The following is a 26379-nucleotide window of genomic DNA, read 5'->3' on the forward strand; positions in this document are numbered from 1 at the left end:
ATGACAGTAACAACGCTAACAGCAGCAATCTCCAACTTACACCCACCACAGTGTCCCCGAAACCAAATCCCGAAATGCACCAACATCGGACCCTCAAATTACGAACTATCCTTCCTCCTAACCGGTTTCGCTCCTCTCGTGATTGGAGCGGGCGGCATAAGGCCCTGCAACGTTGCCTTCGGAGCCGACCAATTCGATCAGGTGACGGAGTCCGGGAAGAGGGGGATCAACATCTTCTTCAGTTGGTACAATTTCACATTCACGGTTTCCATGATGGTGACATTAACAGTTGTAGTCTATGTACAGACTAATGTGAGCTGGGCTATCGGATTGGCTATTCCCACGTATTGTGGACAATCTTCACTGTATTTAAACCGATTTAATTCTGTTGTGTACAAAACAACAACAAGAATAAAAGAAATAGAGAAAAGGAGAGAATATGTTTGATTACAAAAATCAAACTTGAAATAAAAAATAAATAAATAAAAAACAAAACAGATTTTATTTTGTTACAAAAACAAAATTAAAATCTGAATAAATAAACAAATAAAAACAACACTGAAAGTAATTAAATAACTTACTTGATTTAATTTTTTCGAATTATTTTTCTGATCAAGTCCAGTGTTTAACACTGTCTCCTTAAGACAGATTCGTCCTCTCCACGGTGCTTTCAGAATTCGGACGTCTATCTCCCAGGATGAAATGATCTACCACAAACAATAGCAGCACTACTAATTGTTTGCCTTACGAACACACTAAGTGTTTACACTCTTTCTTTTGAAAATAAAATGCAGCAAGATGAAGAATAGAAAACAGAAGTGAAATACGAAATTTCTGAATGCAAACATCAAATGAGGGTGGTCCTATTTATAGATGTGAAGATGGCTCTTCATTTTGAATTAAACAGGTATCATACCTGTTGGGTTCTATCAATTGAAATACGAAATTTCTGAAACCGGGGAAGGGCCCTGTTTGGATGAACAAATAATCCAAACCAATTTAATTTGTATTATGGATTTTATTTTAATAAAAAATAAAATTAAATTCAAATGTTTTTGGCCCAAAAAGATTAGAAGCCCAACCACAGCCCGCCCGGATGGACGGCGGCGCGCGCGCGTGTGGTGATTTTTGGGTCCAATAGGTCTAGCCCATTTTGCCCATAACCTCTCCCTCTAAAACACTTGGGTACCCCTTGGGGCACACCCCAAGTATCTCACCCTAAGCCTTATAAACCCTTTCAAAACCTCCCACCAAATCAATGTGGGACAAGCCAATTTACAACCTTAAGGAATTTCCACCAAAACTCCATTTCCATGGAGCACACTTTGGCTTCAATTTCCCATTCACTTGGTAATGGTTTTGAGCAACCAAATATACCACGTGAATCACAACGCGGCATAGAACGCGTTACCACTTTGACCCGAGTAAATCGACACTCGGGGCCCACCTAAAAAATAGACCGAACTTAGGAAAAAATTCTGGTTTTATCCAGAATTTTATAACCATTCCAACACGTATCTCATGTTTGTATCGTGTGTGCTTTTCCTTGTGGATTCCTTTGATTGTGGTGGCGCAGGGGGAAGTGGCGGTTGAAGCTGCCGGACCACCACCACCAGCAGGGGGTGTTTGTATTTTTTCCTATGCTCCAGTGGGTTCTATCAATTCCAAGCTTCCAAGAACAGACCAATTCAGGTGAGAGCAATCTACTTTTTTGGCATTTACTTGGTAGTTGGCATACTATTTTATGATTTTCAACTCACAAAGTGATATCGGAACTTGTTATGTTTTTTTCATTATGTGATTTTGGTTATTTATAATTTTAATTATTTCGATTTTCATCTTAAATTTATGATTTTATCTTGATTTAATCCAATTAATTATAATTATTAGTGTATATATATATATACAAATAAGCAGGCATGTGTTTTGGTTTTATAAGTAAAATTATAAATTTGTTCAATTCAATAAGTTAATTTTAAGAGTAATGTTAGAGACTTCAAAAGTTTTATTAAATTTTCTAACAAATGTCTTACATGAGTGTGAGACCCATATCACGTGGGTCGACATTTGGTAGAAAATTTAGTAAAACTTTTGGAATTTTTAGCATTTTTCTAATTCAATTCAAACCAACTCAGTGACAATTTTTTTTCAAAAATCTTAATTAATGTTATCAATTAGACTAAAACAATACCAAATTTAAAATTAAAAGTGAAAATCAATATAACTAAAATTATAAAAATCAAAATGATACAAAAATAAATAAATAAATAAAATACAAAAACTACCAAGGTAACAGATATGATACATCCCTCTAATTTGGGAGTCCTAAATTAAGAGCTTTAATAGCTCTAATTGGTGTGTGAGTCCTATGTGATATGATGTTTTGGCTTTGATTTATTTTATTTTATTTTTTATTTTTCACATCATTAATGCTCTTTTAAAACTCCAAAATTAGAGGGATATATTATTATTTTTGCTGATCTTTTCAACATTGTTTTACATCTGTTCTGTCTCTTTATCTCCCTCTTATGCCATTGTAATCCATAGTATTGGTGTGAATTAATAATGCACAAATTTGTAACGTGTTCATGCTTTTACACCAAAAAATGAAACTGATGGAATGTATCTTAGGCAATGACGTGAGTTTTTATTTATTTATTTATTTATTTTTATTTTTTAAGTTATAATAATGATCATATTATTATATTATATTTAGTTTATCATGTGATATGAATTATTTAGGAACAAAGGATGAGACATTTAATCAAAGGAAAATTACATGTAGGTAGGATAAAGAAAAAAAAATTACAAACATATGGAGGTGCAAGTATATTTGTGTGGTGAGGTACAAATAAAAGGTTGTGGGGGTGTAAATATCACTTACACCTCTCATGTGTTGGTAATAATTTTTTTTTCTTCTCTCATCTGCATATAATTCCCTCTTTAATCAATTCAATTATAACCAATGAAATAATATATTAAATATGGTATATAAATGGCGTAACAGTTTTTTTCTTGTCACTTTTCGAAATAATCAAAAATATTAGATTACATGAGAACCTTGAGGTAGGAAAATAAATATGAGAAGATGATCTGATGAGTATAAATTTTTGGAGACATAGAAATAGAGAATATTGCGCAGTAATTTTTTGTGGTTGAATTCTATGTAGCAAATCTAAGTACTTAGAAAAATCAATCCTTCCACATTTTGTGATTTATTTTTGTGCAAGTATTTTTTTCTTATAAAAATGCTGAAAATTTAATGTGCAGATTGTAGGGGGAGTCAAGTCAAGCCCATTAAAATTAGTTAGGCCCAATAAGAAAGTTCAAGATTAGTGGGCCCGGATTTATTACCATCAAGCGGGCCAAATCGCTTTAAGCCTTGAAAGGGTTTGGATTCACGAACTTAGAGACTTACTCGAGCCCGAACTCGAACCCGAACTCGAAAGGATATTGAGCAAACCTAGAGATCCGAGGCACTCGGGTTTCGAACGGATTCGATTGTAGTTTAGAAGCCGCTTCATTGTTAAGTCCCAGAACATTTGTGAATTTTGAGCATTCTGGGATAAACCTACTAGAATCATAAGTGAGGTTAGAGCTCGAACAAAGGACCTGAATCTCGAGAGCAGTGGGTGGAGATGAATTCGCTTATCGGTTGATTTAGCCTATACTCGGGTCGAGGTGACACGACCTCGAAAGGTCCATGAGACTCGGCAATACTAGTGGCGGGGGGCCCTCTAGAACTACCTCGACCCTTTGGGATAATTGGGGATCATTGGTTATGTGTAGCTAAGAAGAAGGGTTCACTGAGAGATTGATCTCCTCTTTGGGGTTTTCTTCATCCTTGAAAAAGTTACCTCCTCAAACAAGGTAGTTAGAGAGAATATTTCCTATGTGCCCTGCACATGGGCTCCATCCTACATCATGAGGTGCCTATAAATAGCACCCACCCATAGCTTTACAAGGGATGAATTTTAGAGAGACAATTTTTTAGAGAGAACTAATTTTCCTTCTCCATTATCTAGAGTGAAAGTGGGAGATCTATGGGAGAGCCTTGCCATTATTTTCTCTCTTATTACTTTGCTTTCTTCTTCACCCAATCTTTTATCTTCATCATCTCTTTGCTATTGTGTTCCTAATTGTGACTGTTAAAAAATCTAAGCTTCTCATTATTTCTAGAGAATTCAGATTTTTTGACAACATTCTTGAACCCTCACATATACAGATCAAATTCATCATGAGACTCACATTATACTAAATTTAAACCTATATTATATATTTAAATTGTAGACATTTTAAAATATTTTTCTTCATATATCAAAAATAATAATAATAATAATTTTCTATACATAATATCACTTTCCTTTTCTTTTTTTCTTTTTACCTCAAATTGTTTGACACCTATATCTCGTTTGTTAACAGATGTTTTTAGTCAAAAAGTCACAATAAATTATCATATCATTCTTACTTTTTTATACATCTTTTTATAAAAATTTAAAAAACCATTAAAATAATCAATTCCCAAACAAATCCTTAATAAATTATCAATTATATTATGTACTAAGAAAAATTACTTAAAATTTTACCAAGGGTAGAGATATGTGGACAAGATTATTCACAAATATCACCCACAACACATTTATTTTAAGGGTAAAGTATCAATAAATCTCAAAATATGATCTTGTGAATTGTTTAGTCCTCTCTTTTTTCTTATGAACTCAAAGGTAGGTTCCATTGAAGTGGAAATTACACAAAAGGATAGCTACTTTCATGTTTGGGTTTAATTTTTTAGCAATAAAAGTGAATTTTTCCAAATGTAAAACTACATATTTGGACAATCTGCATTATAGAAGTTTTGAATTTTCTCTAATTCTGGAGCAAACCCCACGTTACGAACAAAAACGTAACACTCTAATGTAACACTCCTTTAGCGTAACATTCTAATATAACACTCCAATGTAATACACTAAAAAACTCATTGGTGTACTTTTCCAAACATAACAATGTAACATTTAAAGAAAATTCTTAGTGTGTTTTTTCTAAGTATAATAACGTAAAACTCAAAAAAAGTAACCAAAAATAAACTGCTTAGTGTACTTTTTTCAAACGTAACACTCTAATGCAACACAAAAAAAAAAAAAAACTCCATAGTATACTTTTTCCAAACGTAACACTTTAATCAATATAATCTCATATGTAACTATAGACACCCCATTTTTGACCGACCTTGAGACTCAGACGTCACCAGTTGAGCACTTGGTGATATTGCATAATGTGCTCATTCAGAAGTTTCAGAGTCTTGGCTGCGAGCCCCAACTCCGGATTTTCGAACCCTCTTCTGTGCCTTGTCTTGGTTTGCGAACCAGACTCGGTTTTCTCTGTTTCTTTTCCCGAGGGGAGGGAGAGGTCTCGTAAACCATCTCTCAGTGGCCGTGGGCTACATTTTGTGGCCGCACGCCATTTTTCCCATTTCGGAGTCCGGTTTCCGGTTTTTCGGGACCGTTGGCCGTGTGCCTCGGTTCGGGACCGCTTAACCATCTCCATTTGCTCTGTTTTTTGGAATACATCTTATTTTCTCCCTTTTGAGGGACACTGGGGTCTGAGAAACCCACTTCGTGGCCGAACGCCACTTTCGGTGTTTAACGGGCAGTTTCCGGGACCCCGAACTGCGCGTTTTGGTCCCCGAGCATTCGTTTTGCAACGGTTTTCGTTCATTTTTGGCAGGTACCTCTGTTTTATCACTAGGAAGGTCATGGAAGGGTGGGAGGCCAGTGATTGTTTCAACAACCAATTTTTTACTCCTCCGGCGCCCTCCGACGCCCGTTTTTCGCACTTCCGGGCCAATGTTGAACACCTTGGAGCCATTTTCTTCAAACCCAAACCACATATTTGTGATGTACACACTTGGGAGGATCCTAAAAAGTGGTGGCCGGCCATTAATTCAATTTGACCCTTTTGAACCCCTCCTTCCGGGCTAATGTTGAACACCTTGGGGCCATTTTCTTGAACTTTGAACCACATATTTGTGATGTACACACATGGGAGGACCCTAAAATTTTATGGCCGGCCATTAATTCCTTTTGACCCTTTTGAACCCCTCCTAAAATTGGCTTGTTCTCTCTCCTGTTTTAGAATTTCCAAATTCGAACCACAGGGTTGTGAAGAGGAGACCTGGGAGGCCACCAATATGTGGTGGCCGGCCACTAATTATACTTGACCCTTTTGACCCCTAGCTGGCCGGCTAGGGGGGGTGGCTGGCCGGCCACCTGCAGCAAAAGTAAGGGGTCGGCCTGCTTCCTCTCAACTTGCACTTTACAGCTGTGCAGCTGTTTTCCCCAGAAAATATCCCAATCCGGGGGATATTTTGTGGGGGAAAGCTTACCTCCTTTTTGCCCCACCTTTACACCCTCTTTTTGTCCATATAACCAGCTGGTGGCATCACATTTGAGGGTTAGAAAATTTGTTCTTCAAGCCTCAAGATCCATATCTCCCTCCATCCTTCTCATTTTCCTAAAAAACCTTAAGTCCTACACCTTGTTTTCTTCATCACCTCCAAGCTCTACCATCACCACTTCATTTCCAGCAACAAGGAGGGCTTCTCAAAGGGTAAAGGAGCTGCAAATTGGTCCAAGAAGCAACAAAAGACTTGTCTCCAAAGGTGAGTTGCCATTTTCTCTTTTTTGAGCTTTTCTTTGCAATATTTCTTAGCCTCTCCTTCTTATACATTTGAGCTCCGATCAAAACTTAAAGTACCCTTTTTTTGAGCTCATTTTCATGTCTCATTAAGGGCTCAACTCTGTTTGAGCTCTCCATATGCCACTTGCTTCAATACCCTTCGTAAATACCGTTTTCTTGCATGATTTTTTTAGCTCGTGTGTAATCTGTTTTGGAGCATGAAATAAATTGTAAATAGGCTTATTTTGAGCCCCTCTTCAACATTGAAGAAGGGCTCAACACCATTTGGGACCTCCATGTTATACTTGCCTTTATACTCCCCTTTTGGTCCCATTTTTGCATGCTATGGAAGCCTATCATGCTTTGGTTTTTGGCCATTTTACAGTTCTGAAAATAGTCTCATTTTGGTCCATTATTCATGTTTTGTTTAGGGTCTTTCATGGTTTGGGACCTCCATATGCCACTTCATGTTATATCTCACTTTCGGCCCCCATTTTTGCATGTTTTGTTAGCCTATCATGCTTTGGTTTTTGGCCATTTTACAGTTCTGAAAATAGTCTTATTTTGGCCCATTCTACATGTCTCATTAAGGGTCTTTGGCCGTTTGTGGAATATTTTGCATACCTCATGTTATAGCCTCTTTTGAGCCTTATTTTGCATTGCATTTCTAGCATGTTTGTATACTGTTTCTGGGTTTTTACAGTTCTGTAAACATGCTTATTTTTGGTCCCTCTTCAATGTTGTAGAAGAGAATTTTTCAATTTGGGCTGTGCATATACCACTTGCCTCTTTGGCCACCTTTTGGTCCGTTTTCTTGCATAAAAATTTAGCCTTATCTATGTTTGTTTTTGAGGTTTTTACAGTTCTGTGAAAGTGCTTATTTTTGGTCCCTATTCAATGTTGTTGAAGGGTCCTAACCTGTTTGAGGACAGCAGCTATGAGTTGCTTCTTAATCCCATGTTTAGGGCCATTTTCGCATGCTAATTTTGCCCTATCTTTGCTTGCTGTTTGGCCTTGTTTTGTACTAGTAAAATGCTTATTTTGGGGCTGCCTTGCTTCTGTCTTTTCATTCCATGTGCCAATTATGCATGTTTGGTATAGTTATAGGCCATTTCGGGTGCCTAATTTTGCATTTCGGGAGAGATTCTATGCATCGGGTGTGATTTCGCCTCATTTTGGGGCTGTTTTCCCCAAATTTCAGTGCTTAAACCCCATTAGCATGCTTGTATATCATTTCCCATGTCATTGCATCGCATTCCGCCATCGCCTCGATTTGCGTGCCCGTGTGCACGCATTTCGAGGCACTTCATTTTTTTCATCCACCGGCATCCTATGTGAGTGTGGCTGAGGTTCACTCATGTTGGTATAAGCCCATATCACATTTTCATGTCATTCGCATTGTGTATGCCATTGCCTCGGTTTGCGTACCCATGTGCACGCATTTCGAGGCACTTCATTTTCATCCGCCGGCATCCTATGTGAGTGTGGCTGAGGTTCACTCATGTTGGTATAAGCCCATATCACATTTTCATGTCATTCGTATTGTGTATGCCATTGCCTCGGTTTGCGTGCCCGTGTGCACGCATTTCGAGGCACTTCATTTTTTTTATCCATCGGCCTCTCATGTGAGTGTGGCTGAGGCTCTCTCATGTTAGTATAAGTCCATGTTGCATTCTATATGCCACTTCCATGCCATTGCATTGCGTATGCCATTGCCTCGGTTTGCGTGCCCGTGTGCACGCATTTCGAGGCACTTCATTTTCATCCACCGGCATCCTATGTGAGTGTGGCTGAGGCTCACTCATGTTGGTATAAGCCCATATCATGTTTTCATCTCATTTTCATAGCATTTTGCCATTGCCTCAGTTTGCGTGCCCGTGTGCACGCATTTCGAGGCATCTCATCTTTATTGCATTGCGTATGCCATCGCCTCGGTTTGCGTGCCCGTGTGCACGCATTTCAAGGCGTCTCACTTTCATATCATAGTGCATACTAGGTTGTATTTTAGATCACGTTCTGTATTTTCTCGGTTTGCGTGCCCGTGTGCACGCATTTCGAGGCATTTCATTTCCATAGCATTGTATATGTTAGGATTGTATCTTAGTTGCATTTCATGCATATCATGCATATTGCATCATGTCCGGAATAAGAGTTAGCCCGGGCACGGGAAACGAGGTACATTTCGTACTCCGAGTGACGGAATGTGTCTCAATTCCCCAGTCACCGACACTCCGGATTATCCATGATGGAGTTAGGTTTTAGCTGTAGTTTCATGCGCATTCATCCTATATTGAGTTGTGCATTTCGACTCCTCGGCCATCATGCCTCGGTATGCGTGATTGGTGGCACAAGGTTCGAGACATGCATATATCTGTGCAAATACATTGCTATGCCCCTTTCCTGCTCTCTGTTGCAGCAAAATCAGGAATCAGCAACTTTTTGGGGCTTTGCACGCATTTCAAGAACAGGTGTAAACAGAGGCTAATTGGGGCATTCCGGTGGATTTCCGCGCAAGACAACCCGGACATGCATCATCCATCAGAAGCAAGGCAGTCCCTGGCTTGCACGCCAGTTTTTTTTTATTTGCTTTCTTAGTTAATTCAGTAATTAATTAGGATTTTGTAATATTTTGGACTGTAATATTCTTTTATTCGGGACTGTAATATTTGGACTGTATTATTTATTCGGACCCTCCGAGTGAGGGCATAACTGTAATAAGTGTGCGTGAGTGTGATGTATGTCTTCCAACCCCACGTCTTTCTCCCTTTTATTTATCCGCTTTTGATGGTTAGATTAGGGCATGTTTAAATTAGCATACAGTATGATAGCATGTTTGCATTCATTCATCTATTTTGCATGCACCGGGCTCGGCGCACCATACTAACTGCATCGTACTTTTAATTCCAAATTGAATACATGTTAGTTGTAGCATTTCATATGCCATGTTTAGAATAGCCGAGCCTGCTATAGTTGCATTTTTGCATGTGTTGCATTAGGCATTTCTGTATATTTAGGATCATGCATGATTTCTAATAAACTTCTTTTTTTAGCTTGGAGTACTCGGTGAGTTTTATGCTTTAGCATCCTTGCATGCGTGTGAGTGACTGCCATAAATAGCATGCTTACCATGAGGCTAATTGCTAATGTGATATAACTGCCTGAATGCCTATGGGTGAAGGTTGGGCTATTTGAATTGGAATAATTCATCAAATGTGTGTTTTAAGCCCACTAGATAGTGGCAAAATCATGTTTTCTAAGCCCACCCGAGGGTGGCAAATCCACGTCTTAGCCTACTTGCGGGTAGCACCATCAAACCGCTTTCAAATAAACAAACATGAAATGTTTTGTTCCAATTTAGGCAACTCAGTCTATACTTATATGCTGTGTGCATCACATAGTAACCTAGGCTAATAACCGGAATAAGGACACACAAAGTTTTCAAAAATTGATATCATGGTTAGTAGAGGCCGATCTTTGATCGGGCGAGCGGGGGTGCTCACGAAGTGACCTTCCCCAATCGTACCCAAGTTCCCGAGCCGAGGCAACTTTGGTGATGACGGACACGTGGCCTTTGGCACCGAGTCAGGGTTTCCTAAATTTCCCATTTAAAAAAAAAACATTTAGGTGGCGACTCTGTATCTGGCAAAGCAGTCCATGTTTGGCACTTCTTTTCAAAAATCTGTTTCTCAAAACGATTTGCCGGATTTGGACTCTTTGGTTCAGACTTAGAACCGTGACAAATTTGAGAGTCCTGAGCTGTAGTGACCCCAAAATGAACAGAACGGGAGCTCGTTCCTCCCGGAGCGTTCGGGGACGTCTACAGTAACACTCCAATGTAACACACACAATAACACTAAAAAATATATAGTGTACTTTTTTAAAACGCAACACTCATAGTTTGAAATTATACATTTGTCAAAACTTACTAAGGAGTACAGTAAGCAGTTTTTTAGAGTGTTACATTGGAGTATTACGTTTAGAAAAAGTATAGTAATAAATTTTTTTAGAGTGTTACATCGGAGTGTTATGTTTGGGAAAAGTGCAATAATGAGGTTTTTTGTATGTTAGATTGGAGTGTTATACTAAGGAATTTTTTGGAGTGTCATATTAGAGTGTTACGTTTGGAAAAAATACACTAAAGAATTTTTTTGTGTATTACATTACAGTGTTACACTAAGGAGTTTGTTTTTTGGAGTGTTACGTTTGAGAAAAATGGGCTAAAGAGTTTTTTTGTTTGTTATATTAGAATGTTACACTAAGGAATTTTTTTTGGAGTGTTATGTTTGGAAAAAAATACACTAAGGATTTTTTTTTGTGTTACGCTTGAGAAAAATACATTAATGAATTTTTTTTGTGTGTTACATTATAGTGTTACACCAAGGAATTTTTTTTTTTTTTTTTTTTTTTTTTTTTTTGTGTGGGCATATATTTCTTGGATACCAACACGTGGCATGACGAAGCCGACATATAAGCCAAAGTGTCACATATCATGGTAGTTACGCCGAGGTGATCTCGGGGTTGCCGAGGTTATCTCCGAAGATATCGGAATCCGAGATATGCAGATAAGAGACAAAAGTCCTAGGACAAAGAGGAGACTTAGCCAAGATAAGGATAAAGCTCTTAGGGAGTTTATCTTTATCTCTTGAAGAATCCAAAGTCAGTATTGAATTGGAGTCCATAGAAGTCAGGCTTCTAGTAGGACTTGGATTGAGTAAACTATAAAAGAGAGGCATCCCCATGGGTCTAAGGTACACAATTTTATATTCAAGCTTGTGAGTTTAGCACTTGATTATCTTTGAGAAATATACTGACTTGATCGTCGGAGTGCCCCCGGGTGGAAGAGCCACCGCTGGAGCCTTTTTCTTTCTGTTACAGGTTACTGATGCCATCTATTCTGCTTGTGCTCTCCAGCTGGTTACTAAGCGAGCAGTGTGGTCGGAAAATCACCCACACAATTTGGCGCCGTCTGTGGGAATCTTAGAAGAATAGATGGCCAGTGACGGAGAAAGGGAAAACATTGGGGGCAACACTCCTGCTGGGAGTGGCAGACCAATTGATCTTGATATTGAAGAAGACAACCATAATACAGAAAATCATGACCAAGGCCACGGAGAAAAAGACGCCGGCCAGGAGGGCGGCACTTCAAAAAGAACAGACCAAAGCAAGCACTATAACGAAGATAACCTTCAGGTTTGGAGGGATAGGTGCCTACGAAGGGATGAGGAAGTAAAAGACCTGGCAAACAAGTTGGCAGACCTTTAGTCCGTCGTCAACTTCATGATGCAAAACAATGTTATGCAGCCACCATACCCGCTGCAAGATAAGCCGATGCCAGCAATTAACACCCAGAAGGGAGGGAGAAAAGAAATCCCCAAAGCCCCTCAACACACCAGGAGTGGAAGCCGCTCTCACCGACGTTCCAGGGAGGTCGGACGAGAGGAACCAAGACAGGGAGAGTCCCAAAGAACACATCGCATAAGGGATCCAGGACCCAAAGAACATCGTCATGTTCAAGGGCAAGCACTCTGCTTCGACACAACCCATGGAGAAAGATCAAAACGAGCCCACCACGAGGCCGAAAGCAGTGTGCCAAAAAGATTGAAGTCCAGAGATAGCCGAGCTCCAGGTAGGAGTAAGGAAGACTTAAGGGACTACTTCAAAAGGAAGCAGCAGAATGCTGAAGCCGAGGTGACTTCAAAAGTTAAACCGAGAACACCCTTCTCGGTGGAACTCGACAAATTTGAAGCACCAAAAAGATTCAGTATGCCGAGGTTCCAAATTTATGATGGTAGGTCAGACCCCAACTTTCATGTTGGACTGTACCTGAACTCAATGGCATTATACAGTGGGAACGAGCCATTACTCTGCAAAGTATTTCCCTCATCTTTTGGGGAAATTGCATCTGATTGGTTCCATAAGCTACCAAAGGGAAGCGTGAAGACATGGGAAGGCCTGGCCAAGATGTTCGTGGCCAGGTTTGTGACGAACAAACTACAGCCCCTGAGGGTCGACGCCCTGATGGCTTTAAGAATTACCAAGGAAGAAAGTCTTAGGGCCTACGCAAGGAGATACTACGAGGTGTTCAATAGAATACCCGAATGCAACCAAGAAGTGGCGGTCGTATCCTTCAAGAACGGCCTTAAAGATGACTGCCCACTATGGAAGTCTTTGGCAAAAACACTGCCAAAAAGCATGAAAGAACTCATGGCAAGAATTGAGAAGTACGCCAGAGCCGAGGAAGATACATCGGGAAACAAAGAGATAAAGCAGGAGAAAAGAAATGGCTCGCCAAAGCGAAGCCGAGGTAACAACGGGCCGACCAAGCAAGAAACAGAATTAAGGGGTAAACAGGCACTGACGACAGTATTCCGAATCCCTATCCATAAAGTCTTGGATCAGATACGAAACCAGCCCTATTTCAGAACTCCAGTGCGAACACCAGGGGAATTCATGGGAAAAAACGTTGGTAGGCGTTGTGCTTACCACAATGAAGAAGGGCACCCAACTCAGGGTTGCAGAGGCCTAAAGGCACACTTAGAAGACTTGGTAAGACAAGGCCATCTGAGGGACCTTATTGATGAGGCAAGAACAAGAGAAGAACAGGCAAGATTACCTCAAGCACCAGCAGCCCCACCACCTCCAGCACAGCAACCACAGGCAGGAGGGCCAAGGGTGGTTAACGTGATCCACTCAAGGGTCAACGAGAATGAAGTCAGAGGAGAGACCCAGAGAGTAAGGCATTTACAGCATGTCTACCAAATAGGGGAAAAAAAGACCTCGGCCTGAAAAAAGCCAAGGACCAATGATAACATTCACTGAGGCCGACCTAGAGATGGTCCAGCATCCGCATAATGATGCATTGGTAGTATCCCTCCAGGTTGGGGAATGCCAAGTAAAACGCATCCTAATAGATCAAGGCAACTCTTGTGACATAATGTACATCAGATGTTACAAGGAGCTGGGCCTTCATCCTGACGACCTAGAACAATCCAACAATCCTATGGTCGGCTTCAATGGAACGCCGACATGGCCACTAGGCACAGCAAGCGTAGAGGTACAAGCTGGTACTAAGAAGATCAAGACAGAATTTATGGTGATTGACACACCCTCGCCATATAACATCATCTTGGGAAGACCATGGTTGCACGCAATGGGGGCAGTTCCCTCAACATTGCATCAACTACTTCGGTTCCCCACAGAGCATGGAATTGAAGAAGTCAGAGGAGACCAACTGCAGGCAAAAAGTTGCTCCATGGCAGCAACAAAGTCCACTTGCAACATTCGAGAGCCAAAGGAGGCAGAGATTGAAGACGAGGACATGGAGGTCCTAGATGATGTCGGCAAGGAGCCAACCGAAAAGAGTGAAGAAACACTAAAGAAAGTCCTAGTCCAGGAGGGCGACGGAGAACGTTTCTTTCTTCTCGGTTCAGGCTTAGACGAAGAAGAGGAAAGAGAACTGGAAAATTTTTTAAGAGCTAACATTGAGGTATTCGCCTGGACACCTTATGAAATGCCTGGCATTGACCCCGAGGTCACTTGCCACAGACTGAATGTCGACAGGTCGGCAAAACCTGTGATTCAACGAGCCAGAAGACCGACGTTGATGCACGTCGAAGCAGTAGAAGAGGAAGTAGACAAACTTCTGGAAGCAAGGGCCATCCGAGAAGTTCACTACCCGACATGGCTGTCCAACACAGTAGTAGTGAAAAAGAAGAACGGTAAATGGAGGGTCTGTGTAGACTTCACCAGCCTCAACAAAGCCTGTCCCAAAGACAGTTTTCCTCTGCCAAAGATTGACCAGCTAGTAGATGCAACTTCAGGGCACGAAAGGATGAGTTTTTTGGATGCATACAGGGGGTACCACCAGATCGCCATGTACCCACCAGACGAGGAGAAAACTGCGTTCATCACCCGTAAAGGCTTGTACTGCTACAAGGTAATGCCTTTTGGGTTAAAAAACGCAGGAGCAACTTACCAAAGGTTAGTAACAAAAATGTTCAAGCACATGATTGGCAAAATGGTAGAAGTTTACATTAATGACATGGTCGTGAAGACCAAAGAATCTAAGGGACATCTTGCCATCCTAAAAGAGATCTTTGACATACTCAAAACATACCGGCTCCGACTCAACGCATCAAAGTACGCGTTTGGAGTTGGATCAGGTAAGTTCCTAGGGTATCTGGTAACAAGAAAGGGCATAGAGGCCGGCCCCGACCAAATCAAGGCCATCTTAGAGCTGCAGAGCCCGACGTCAGCAAAACAGGTTCAGATGCTTACTGGAAGGGCTGCAGCCCTAAACAGATTCATCAGCAGAAGCTCAGATAAATGCAGACCCTTCTTCAATTTGGTGAAAAAAGCTACAGACTTTCTGTGGACAGAAGAATGCGAAGCCGCTCTAACCAACCTAAAGAAGTACCTGACCACAGCTCCGGTTCTTTCCAAACCAGAACCAGGGGAAGAACTGTTTTTGTACTTAGCAGTTTCAGAACACGCAGTAATCGCAGTACTAATCCGAGAAGAAAAAGGGGAGCAAAAAGTGGTTTACTATGTAAGTAAAACCTTGGCAAGCGCAGAAACAAGGTATCTACCACTGGAGAAATTAATGCTGGCCTTAGTAGTGGCTTCAAAGAAGTTGAACCATTATTTTCAGGCACACAAGATTGTGGTCCTAACAGAGCACCCACTGAAGTCCTTGTTGCAACAAGGAGACTTAACAGGAAGGATAGCAAGATGGGCAGTAGACCTGGGCCAGTATGACTTGGAGTTCAGGCCAAGAACAGCAATAAAGGGCCAAGTTTTGGCCGACTTCGTGGCGGAATTCACACCTGAGAGAGTCGAACATCGGGCTCCGTTGAGCCGAGATGAGTAGTATCCCAGCAAGCAAGGAGAAACCCAGCCAAAGGCAAAAGAACAAGGGAAGGAAAAACTCAGACCCTGCAGCATCTACATCGGCGATTCATTCAGGTTGTTCGTCGATGGAAGTTCAAACCGCCAAGGAGCAGGGGCAGGAGTACTGCTGATATCTCCAGATGGAGAAATAATAGAACAGTCCATCCGTTTGGGTTTCAAAGCCTCAAACAATGAAGCAGAGTATGAAGCATTAATTGCAGGGCTAAAACTGGCAGCAGTGGCAGAAGCAGATGAGGTAATTGTTTTTTGTGATTCACAACTTATTGTTAACCAATCAACAGGAGAATTTGTAGCCAGGGACGAAAGGATGTCGGAATATGCAAAAGAAGTCATTAGATTGGCAACCCTATTTCAGAACTGCCGACTGCTACAAGTCAACCGAGATGACAACACCCACTCCGACGCATTAGCATACCTGGCAAGTTCAATACAGACTGGGAGAACAAGAACAGTTATGATCGACTATATGTCGGGCCCGAGCATTAAACCAGAGAGCACACAGCAGCAAGCAATGTGTGTAGACTTTGGGCCAAGTTTGATGGATGCAATAGTTACATTCCTGAAAGACGAAAAACTGCCAGAAGATCGTAAGGAGGCACATAAAGTCAGATTGAAATCCGCAAGATTCTGCCTAACAGAAGATGGGCATCTCTACAGAAGATTCTTCACTGGACCCCTTTTAAGGTGCGTACACCCTTCGCAGGTTGAAGATTTCTTATATGAAATTCATGAAGGAATTTATGGAAGCCATGCTGGGGGCAGATCATTAGCCCACAGGGCCATTACCCAGGGGTATTGGTGGCCTTACATGCAAAAGGATGCTGAAGCTTACGTGAAGAAGTGTGAACAATGCCAAAGGTTCGCACCTTTGATACATCAGCCAGCTGCTGACCTAAACCCAGTGTCCAGCCCTTGGCCGTTCGCCCAATGGGGCATGGATCTGGTTGGGAAACTTCCCCAGGCAACTGGGCAGAGAAAATACTTGTTGGTGGCAACAGATTACTTTACAAAGTGGATAGAGGCAAAACCTCTTGCCAAAATCCGAGATGTGGACGTCAAGAACTTTATATGGAGAAACATCATCACCAGATTTGGGATTCCAAGAGCAATAGTTGCCGACAACGGAACACAGTTTGACAACAAACTCATCAAAAACTTTTGTGCCAAATTTAAGATCAAAAACTACTTTTCAACACCAAGTTTTCCCCAAAGTAATGGCCAAGCAGAAGCATCCAACAAAGTAATTCTGGATGGAATAAAGAAGAGGCTGCAGGCAGCGAAAGGAAAGTGGGTAGACGAGTTGCCCAACGTGCTTTGGGCATATCGGACTACGCCGAGAAGATCAATAGGGGAATCCCCCTTTGCCATGGCTTATGGCACAGAAGCTTTCATCCCATTGGAGATCGGCATCCTAGGGATCAGGACCCAGGGAGTAGAGAATGGCACTAACGACATAGTCTTAGCCCGAGATCTGGACCTTTTGGAAGAACGAAGAGAAAAGGCTGCAATTCAGCTAGCAATATACCAGCAGTAGCTTGCTAGAGCTTACAACAAAAAGGTCAATCCAAGAGATTTTCAAGTCGGTGACCTAGTCTTGAGAAAAGTCGTCGGCAACAAAAATGATCCGAGAGAGGGCAAGATTGGCCCAAACTGGGAAGGACCCTACAGAATTACGTCGGTTTTAGGCAATGGAGCCTACCGGCTTGAAGATAGCGAGGGCAAAGCACTACCAAGACCTTGGAACACTTGTAATTTGAAATTCTTCTATCATTAGATGTGCAGTATTTTTTGCCGATGTCTTTAATAAAGTTTTCTCAAAAAATTCTTTCAAACACATATGACTGATAAAATTACATACTGATGTTTTTGGAGAGATAAATAATAAGAACCCAAGTAGGACTCAGGTTCATATTGGGGAAAGAAAGAAAAAGAATGCGTTTATCACTTGTTGAAATTTGTAGCAATTTCAACAAGTTGGTCAAACCAAGATAATGTTTAAAACTGAAATTAGACTGAGATGATGCTTAACCAAAGATAAGCCGAGGTGATTCCTTGTCTCCACTTGTTGAAATTTGTAGCAATTTACAAGTTGGAGTCAAGCTGATTCCTTGTCTTCACTTGTTGAAATTTGTAGCAATTTACAAGTCGGAGTCAAGCTGATTCCTTAATTCACTTGTTGAAATTTGTAGCAATTTACAAGTTGGAATTAAGCTGTTTCCTTATCTTCACTTGTTGAAATTTGTAGCAATTTACAAGTTAGAGTTAAGCTGTTTCCTTGTCTTCACTTGTTGAAATTTGTAGCAATTTACAAGTCGGAGTCAAGCTGATTCCTTAATTCACTTGTTGAAATTTGTAGCAATTTACAAGTTGGAATTAAGCTGTTTCTTTATCTTCACTTGTTGAAATTTGTAGCAATTTACAAGTTGGAGTTAAGCTGTTTCCTTATCTTCACTTGTTGAAATTTGTAGCAATTTACAAGTTGGAGTTAAGCTGATTCCTTATCTCCACTTGTTGAAATTTGTAGCAATTTACAATTTGGAGTTAAACCGAGATTACAGTTCATCCTCGCTTGTTGAAATTTGTAGCAATTTACAAGTCGATGTGAAGCCGAGGTTATTGCTAAACATTTGCAGCAATTTACAGATTAAGGTAAAAGCTAAGTATATTGTTTAAACACTTGTTGAAATTTGTAGCAATTTACAAGAAGATCATTAACTCGAGAAAAAAATTTTAGTATATGTTTATCCTTGTTGAAATTTGTAGCAATTTACAAGTAGGCTAGACCGAGATCACCGTTTAAACACTTGAGGAAAAGTTTGGCCGAAATTAAATTGAGTAGTATATGTTTCACACTTGTTAGAATTTATGAAAAGTTTGCAGGTCTGTATCTTGCCGAAGTAAAGTTTAATATTGATTGTACCCGAGGTACGTAACCCCGAGGAGATTGCACAAAGGCAGCAAAATATAGAAGGCATACAACCAAGCAGAAGCAAATCAAGAAGAAATTAAGGAATTTGAGCATCCATAGAAAAACTATTGTTCAGAAGGAAGGCACATCGGCCATAAAAGGAAGTTTACATTGTTCAGAAGACAAAACAAAGTATAAAAAGTACAGAAAACATTCGAATCAGGACTCTTCAGCATTGGCAGCTGGAGGGGCTAGGACCTCAGAAGACTCTGGTGGAACCTCCTCGGCAACCTTTTCTGCTTCAATCTCGGCATCAATCTCAGCTAGCGTTTTGTCCAGATTTCTTTCAGCCAAAAGAAGGTCGGATGATAGTTGCCCGATGGCAATTTCCTTGGGTGCCTCCCCAACCTCATCACCCTCCTCATCCAAGGTTAAATCCATCACTTGTTCAGCAGGAGGAGGGGACTTGGCTTCAGCAGCATCCTTGGGTTTCCTCACCAAGGCCTCATCATCATTGTTCTCTTCATCCTCATCCTCGACATCAGCCTCAAGCTCTGATTCGTCTTCAACCTGACTTGGAGGAGGAAATGGTAAAGGAATGGCATCGGCATTACGAAAGGGCGAGTCAACAGGGAGATCAAGCTTTTTTATCAGGGACATCCAACCAAGGAAAAATCCCCTGTTGCATGCCTGCCTGACTTGAAGTTTATAATCCTCTGTGACATCGGCCATACCCTGGGCATAAGCCTTTTCATCAGCCTCTTTGACTTCGGCCTCCTTGGTGGCCAAAGCCTGCTGGAGCTCCTTCTCAGCCTGGGCCTTTTTTACTTCGGCCTCGTTCTTCTCAGCTTCAGCTACTTTTCGGATAGCCTCAGCAGACTCCGCTTTCTCTTCGGCCATCTGCTAGGCCTTAGTAGCCGCCTCGGCCTGATCCTCCAGTTTTTTCATCTTTGATTCAAGAGATTTGATCTCCTTTTTCAGGGAAGACGCTTCCCTCTTCATATCAACCAATCTTTGCCGATTTTCAAAAGATTGCATTGAAAATGAATGGGCGTGCTGAATGGCCTGAAAGAAAGCAGAAGTATTAGAGAAACTTCTAAAAGTGAAGCAGAAGGAAAAGTTACAAGTTCAAAGCAGGAATACTTACTTGAACAGAGTGCTGGAGCATTAACGTGTAGTTCTCATATTCGCTGAGCCCAGCATTTCGCTCCAGATCCTTTGGAAGGAGAAGAGCAGTGATGAGGGCAACACCGACATTAATATCGTCGGCACTTTCACTCGACATGATAGGCCTATCCTCCAAAGTTATTGTGGGGCCCAGGGGATGTCGGATTTCTTGGACCCAGAAGTGGTAGCTGAAGCAGACCTTGGCCTCTTTGACTGTGTGGACCCCGAGGGTTGGGTCTCAGCGGATCTTTTTGTGGAAGCAGAGACAGTCTTTTTGCTCTCAGCAAGTTGAGAGATAGGCAAAGCATCCTCAGCCTCGGCGTTAGTAGCCTTGGCTTTGGGCTGAGCCTTTTTAATTCTCTTCGGCTTTGGTGGGGGCATAGACTGGGTTGGTACAGCGTCAGCATCAGTCGGCAGATCGGCTAGAAGATTTTGGGCAACTGGCTTTGCACGACCCATTTCAGCAGTTTTAACAAGGCATCGCCGACGTTTCCTTTCTGGTATTGGGATCAAGTATGGGGCCGAAGTAGATAGCAGATCGACTGGGTCAGAAGTGGATCCTTCGTCTGCTCGTGATATGGAAGCAATGGAAGGAGTTGTGGCAGAAGGTGGAGAAAGACTCTTTTTCTTCCTTTTTGGGACGTCGGGTAAAGTGGATTTATATGTCGGAATGAAGTTCAGCAACAGGGGAGCCTTGCGCTTGTGGATTGGAAGACCAAGAAACTTCTTTAAGTCTTTTCCAGGGAAGAAGGATTGACGGAAGTTTTTTGGTGGTTGATGAAGATCTGCAGGACAAGCAAACAGACATTAGAAACAGACAAAATTTTAAAGACTTACATAAAAACAACTAAGTGTTGGCACTAGGCTCTTACCCTTGCCCTCTTTAACTGTTCGAGGAAGAGGGTAGAGGTGGACATCTTCGTCTGGGCCAAATTCCCAATTTCCCGAAGCAATAACAAAGTCATCCCCGGCTCCCTTGTTGGAATCCAGGAGGTCGGCTACAATTTTGAACTCGGTAGACCTCGGCTTGAGGTAGTAGACATAACCTCTTTCCTTCAGGTTAAGGGGGCACATGGTATAACAGAATTGGATATCAGAAAGGGTGATCCTAACGTTCTCTTGCCTAGCCAGGGCTATAATACCATTAATCACTCGATAAGAGTTGATGGTAAGTTGCATAGGGTTCAACCTATAAAAGTGGAGAACCTCACGAAAGAGGGGATTAAGTGGGAGCCGGAGTCCACATTCCGTAAATGCTACAATAGGAAAGGGCATCGTATGGTCTGTGGGCATGATGGAGTCATCATCCCCAGCTAGCTGAAGGTGAACATCGGCTGGGATAGAGAATTCCTGCCTAAAGTATTCGAGTTTTGTTAGAGTATTTACCCAATATCTCCACATACCCATTACGTCGGCCTAAAGTCAGAGGGCTAGGTCTCAGAAAGGAGGTGTTCTTTAAAGATTACTGGAACCTCGGCAACAACCTAGGAAAGTGTTGGTACGGTTTGTTTCAATTTTCCCTAAATTAAAGGCTCTGCAAACAGATCCCAAGCCTAAAAACTATGGAGAACAAAATTAAAGGCACAGATCTGGAAAGGAAAAACAGAAAACAAAAAACAAGGGCGAAGTTTCAGAAATAAGAACAGGGACGGGCTATCAAGAACGCGAAGAATACAAAGGGTTAATGGCCAAGAACAGTGGTGAAACAGTGCAAGTGTTCATGGCATGTGAAAAGTCATGCAATAAGATGCATTCAAGTGAATGATTCACAAATAATGCTTAAACAGAACAGCAATAGCAACAAACTCCAGAAACAATCAAGAAATTAGAAAAAGAGGGCAAGGGGGCCACTTGCTTACCAGATAAAACGAAGAAGATGGAATAATATCCGCCGAGATCAGACGACAGTTGTAGCAATGGCGAAAGCTTCGCGGGAATGGAAGGATAAGGACGGTCGCAGAATTTGGGGCTTGGAGTAATGGCAGATTCGAAGAATGTTAAAACTCTTAGAGAGAGAAAAAACAAGAAATCAGAATGCAAAAAGTGGAGAAAGAAAGAGGGAAAGAAAAATTTTTATCAAAAAACTTAAAACGGCGGCAAAAATAGGGCATTCATTACGCCTGGAGCAACGCACGCGTCAGACGGCGCAAACGAGTGACAGACAGCTTTCAGGCGCGTCACAGACACGCTCCAATAAAAACGAAGCACGTAACAGGAACGGTTAGATATGCATGACAGCTCATGCGCGTGGCGGAGTTCATTTTGAATTCTTGTTTTCTAAAGGTAACACATCGGCTTGAAAGAGGATTATCTCACCCAAACAGTTTCTTAGCCACTATGCAGAAAGAAATATCGATATAGGTTCCATCACCTCAGAATGTCGAGGTAATAGAACCTAGGGGGCAGTTGTGGGGTTATATTTCTTGGATACCAACACGTGGCATGACGAAGCCGACATATAAGCCAAAGTGTCACATATCATGGTAGTTACGCCGAGGTGATCTCGGGGTTGCCGAGGTTATCTCCGAAGATATCGGAATCCGAGATATGCAGATAAGAGACAAAAGTCCTAGGACAAAGAGGAGACTTAGCCAAGATAAAGATAAAACTCTTAGGGAGTTTATCTTTATCTCTTGAAGAATCCAAAGTCAATATTGAATTGGAGTCCATAGAAGTCAGGCTTCTAGTAAGACTTGGATTGAGTAAACTATAAAAGAGAGGCACCTCCATGGGTCTAAGGTACACAATTCTATATTCAAGCTTGTGAGTTTAGCACTTGATTATCTTTGAGAAATATACTGACTTGATCGTCGGAGTGCCCCCGGGTGGAAGAGCCACCGCCGGAGCCTTTTTCTTTCTGTTACAGGTTACTGAAGCCATCTATTCTGCCTGTGCTCTCCAGCTGGTTACTAAGCGAACAGTGTGGTCGGAAAATTACCCACACATTTTGTTACATTAGAGTGTTACACTAAGGAGATGTTTTTGGAGTGTTATATTGGAATGTTGTGTTTGGAGAAAGTACATTAAAGATTTTTTTTGGAGTGTTATATTAGAGTGTTACGTTTAAGTGTTACACTTTGAAATTAAATATTTGTCCAAAGCTTACTACTCCGTTTGGCAAGGGCTTATGTGGCTATTTTAGCCATAAAAGACAAAACAGGCTATTTTAGTCACAACAAACAAAACATTACATCTAACCCATAATCATTACACTATTCTCTCACAAAAAAGTCAAAAAAGTCAAAAAGTCCTTCCCAAACCAAGCTTTTTAGCCCAGGCAAAAATAACCAAAAAATTCAAAAAGCTAAAAAGCCAACCCACTTCCCAAACGGAGGCTAAAAAGTTTTGTACTCCTTTTGAAATGTTTGAAAAATCTGACTTTTTTTAGAATGTTTGAAGAATTCATATTTCAAGTCATTTTTGTACTCATTTTGAAATATTTTTTAAATAAAAAAGATTCTCATACAAAAATTCATTTCAAATTTGATTCTCATAAATTATGTACCTCATATTTTAGCAGAAAGGAAAAAAAGAGAATACAACATATTAAAAATAAAAGTATAATCGTTAATCTAATTTTTAAATAATATATTAAATATATATTTTCAAAATTAATGACACTAATTGATCTATAAAAAAATCATTAGAACTAAATGAATCACTATTTCTCAAAATAAAATTTATAAATAAAATTTTCTTATTTTAAATCTATCCCAACGCATCATTTTGGGAGTAAAATTATGCTTAAGTTTTTGTAGTAACAACAAATATTATTGAGGCGATAATTATAAGTTTAACAAAGTTAGGAATTCAGAAATTTTATTTAGAAAAATACCCAAAATAAGCATTATGAGGTTTTGAAATTATTGATATGCGGTTCGCCTATACCAAAATTGATTCTAAATTACGCATCGAAATAAATTTTTTGTCATTTTTTCTTCGGTTATAAGTTTAAGAAAAAAAAATAAGAGTTTTAAATTAAGAGTTTTAATGAAAAAAATTTGGTTATAAATCTACCTTACCTTGTCAAGAAAAAAATTATACTTTCAAAACCTTTATAATTATAAAGTCTTATATAAAAAATAAAATTTATTATTGAAATATTTTATCATAAAAGTTATTATTCAGCCTCTATTTGGCAAGTTAGTTTTCACGTTTTTTTGGCTATTTTAGCCACAAAAAACAAAATAGGCTATTTTAGCCATAACAAACAAAATATCACATCCAACCCATAATCATTACATTCTTCTCTCACAAAAAAAGTTAAAAAAGTCAAAAGCCAAAAAGTCCTTCCCAAACCAAACTTTTTAGCCCAGGCTAAAATATCCAAAAAAGTCAAAAAACCAAAAAGCCAACTTACTTCCCAAACCAAGCCTCAAATATTTTATCAGACTATTATACCCGCAATTAAATTTTCCCCCTTCTCCCTCTCCCTGCTCATAATCAACCTCAGTACACAACGAAGTTCCGTCGATGTCGATAATGCTTGTGCGATTTCATCCTACGGTGATGTATCGGTGCTAATCAAAGCTTGTCAATCGGGATCGTTAACAACACAAGGATATGTAGTGGGAGCTTTGAAGAATGTCATCGCTATGTAAGACATTAGGGTTTCATTGGGCGAAGAAGGGGCTATTCCTGTTCTAGTTCAGTTACTGGTTTCCGGCACCGCCGCAGCGCAAGAAAAAATGGCGAATTGCATCGCAATACTAGCTTCCTCCGACGAATTTTATCGAGCTCTAATAATACAGAAGGTTATAGAGACTCCTTCAATTGCTTCACGAATCAACAAGTTCAGAAACATTAGAGCACGTTTTACGAGCAATCTATTCACTCTCAGCTACCGATTCAACTTCTCAAACCCTATCATCTTCAACCACATTTATTATAAAAATTGCCGAGCTAATCAAGCACGAGAACATACTTCTCCAACAAATCTCTGCTTCATTACTCTCTAATCTAACAATAAGTGACGGTAACAAGAGAGCGACACCAAAGGGAAATAGGTTTGAAGAAAGAAAAGAAGAAACTTGAACAGATTGATTGTTGTTTTCAATTGGATTTTTTTTTTATTTTTTATTTGTTAATAGGTTTAAGTGTAAAATTTGATTCTCGATCGTTTTATTTTTTGTATCAGTAAAATTTTACTTTAATTAAAAACATGTTGATTTGCCTAACGATATAAAATTTTACTTTGAATCATAGTCAACTTTACTATGATTCAAAGTGAAATTGTACTTTAAGAGTAAAATTTTACTCTGAATCAGAGTAAAGTTTAAATTTTACTCTGAAATACACTGTGATGATGGCAAATTGTATTCTGGTTAAAAACATATTATTTGTTTAACGATATAAAAGTAAAATTTTATTCTGATTCAAAACAAAATTTTATTCTGAAATACACTGTAAGTATGGCTTAACAGGAGAGCTGATAGATATGATAGTAGTATACTAAAAGAAACAAGTTTTAAAATATTAGGAGATTTTGAAAGTACTTATATAATTCTTGTCATTTTAATAGACAAATTAGACAGTAAGGAGTCTATCACCAAGGTGGTGTTTGGGAAGTTTGTGTGTTAGGTTTTTTTTGATTTTTTTCACCAAAAGACAATTTTTTTACAAAATAAAAAAAAAACAAATCCAAACAAAATATCATATCCAATTTCATAATTTTCTTTTTTCTTTTTTACAGCATTAGTACCCTTTTAAAACTTTCAAGTTAGAGAAAAGTATCATTTCTGCAAGTTTAAAACACAAAAACACAAAGAAGTGATAAAAAACTTGATACTATGATCACTGTGCATATAGGATCCTAGACAAAGCAGCAACCATAACCACAGAAGACCAAATCAACTCAGACGGATTTATTCACCCAAAAAAAAAAAAAAAAAAACTCAGACGGATCACCAACCAACCCATGGAGACTCTGCAGCACCCAACAAGTAGAGGAAGCCAAATGCCTCATCAGAGTCCTCCCCATCTGGGCCTCCGCCATCATCTTCCACGTTGCCATCGTCCAACAAAACACCTATGCCATCTTCCAAGCCCTCCAATCCGACCGCCACCTCACCCCCCACCTCCACCTCCAAGTCCCCGCCGCCTCCTATGTCCTCGTGTCAATGCTCACAATCACAATTTGGATCCCAATCTATGATCGAATCATCATCCCTTCTCTCACCCGCAGAGGAGGAGGAATCACTCTTCTTCAGCGAATAGGTACCGGAATTCTCTTCTCTGTCCTAACCATGCTCGTTTCAGGCCTAATCGAAGAGAGAAGAAAGAGTAATGCGATAAAAGGAAGCTCTGTTTCATCAATGTCTGCTCTGTGGCTTGTTCCTCAACTTGTGCTTGCTGGGTTGTCTGAGGGGTTTTATTCCATAGGACAAATTGAGTTTTACTGCAGGCAGTTTCCCGAGAATATTGCCGGGTCTTTCTTCTTCTGTGGAATGGTGTGTTCAAGTTATCTGAGCGGGTTTTCAGTCTCTGTAGTTCACCATGTTACTGCTAAGGAGTCTGGAGGAGATTGGTTGCCGCAAGATCTTAATGAGGGGAAGTTGGACTACTTTTATTACATGATTTCGGGTTTGGATGTTGTCAATTTTGGATACTTTTTGGTGTGTGCTAGGTGGTATAGGTATAAGGGTGGTGGTGGTGGTGGTGGTGGTGGTGCCTTGGAGGTGGCTATGGATAATAAGCAGGTGGAGAAGCATGTTGTTTGA

The 26379-nt window shown here is 40.3% G+C and overlaps 1 protein-coding gene across 1 annotated transcript; it reads left to right on the plus strand.

Moving 5' to 3' along the window:
* On the plus strand, window positions 1–26379 carry LOC114312886 (protein NRT1/ PTR FAMILY 2.11-like). Its single transcript, XM_082924107.1, has 4 exons — window positions 1–436; window positions 1551–1692; window positions 25469–25510; window positions 25551–26379. Exons 1-4 carry the CDS (start codon window positions 1–3, stop codon window positions 26377–26379), a joined length of 1449 nt encoding a protein of 482 aa, XP_082780233.1.

This window comes from Camellia sinensis, chromosome 4 (genome assembly GCF_055761805.1).
Source record: "Camellia sinensis isolate YWXY chromosome 4, ASM5576180v1, whole genome shotgun sequence".
Taxonomy (NCBI): Eukaryota; Viridiplantae; Streptophyta; class Magnoliopsida; order Ericales; family Theaceae; genus Camellia; species Camellia sinensis.

Coding starts and splice junctions, on each gene's coding strand:
- LOC114312886 (XM_082924107.1), top strand. CDS start 1: ATGACAGTAACAACGCTAACAGCAGCAATCTCCAACTTACACCCACCA. Junction 1,693..25,468: donor CCAAGAACAGACCAATTCAG/GTGAGAGCAATC, acceptor CTGTGCATATAG/GATCCTAGACAAAGCAGCAA. Junction 25,511..25,550: donor ATAACCACAGAAGACCAAAT/CAACTCAGACGG, acceptor AAAAAAAAAAAA/AAACTCAGACGGATCACCAA.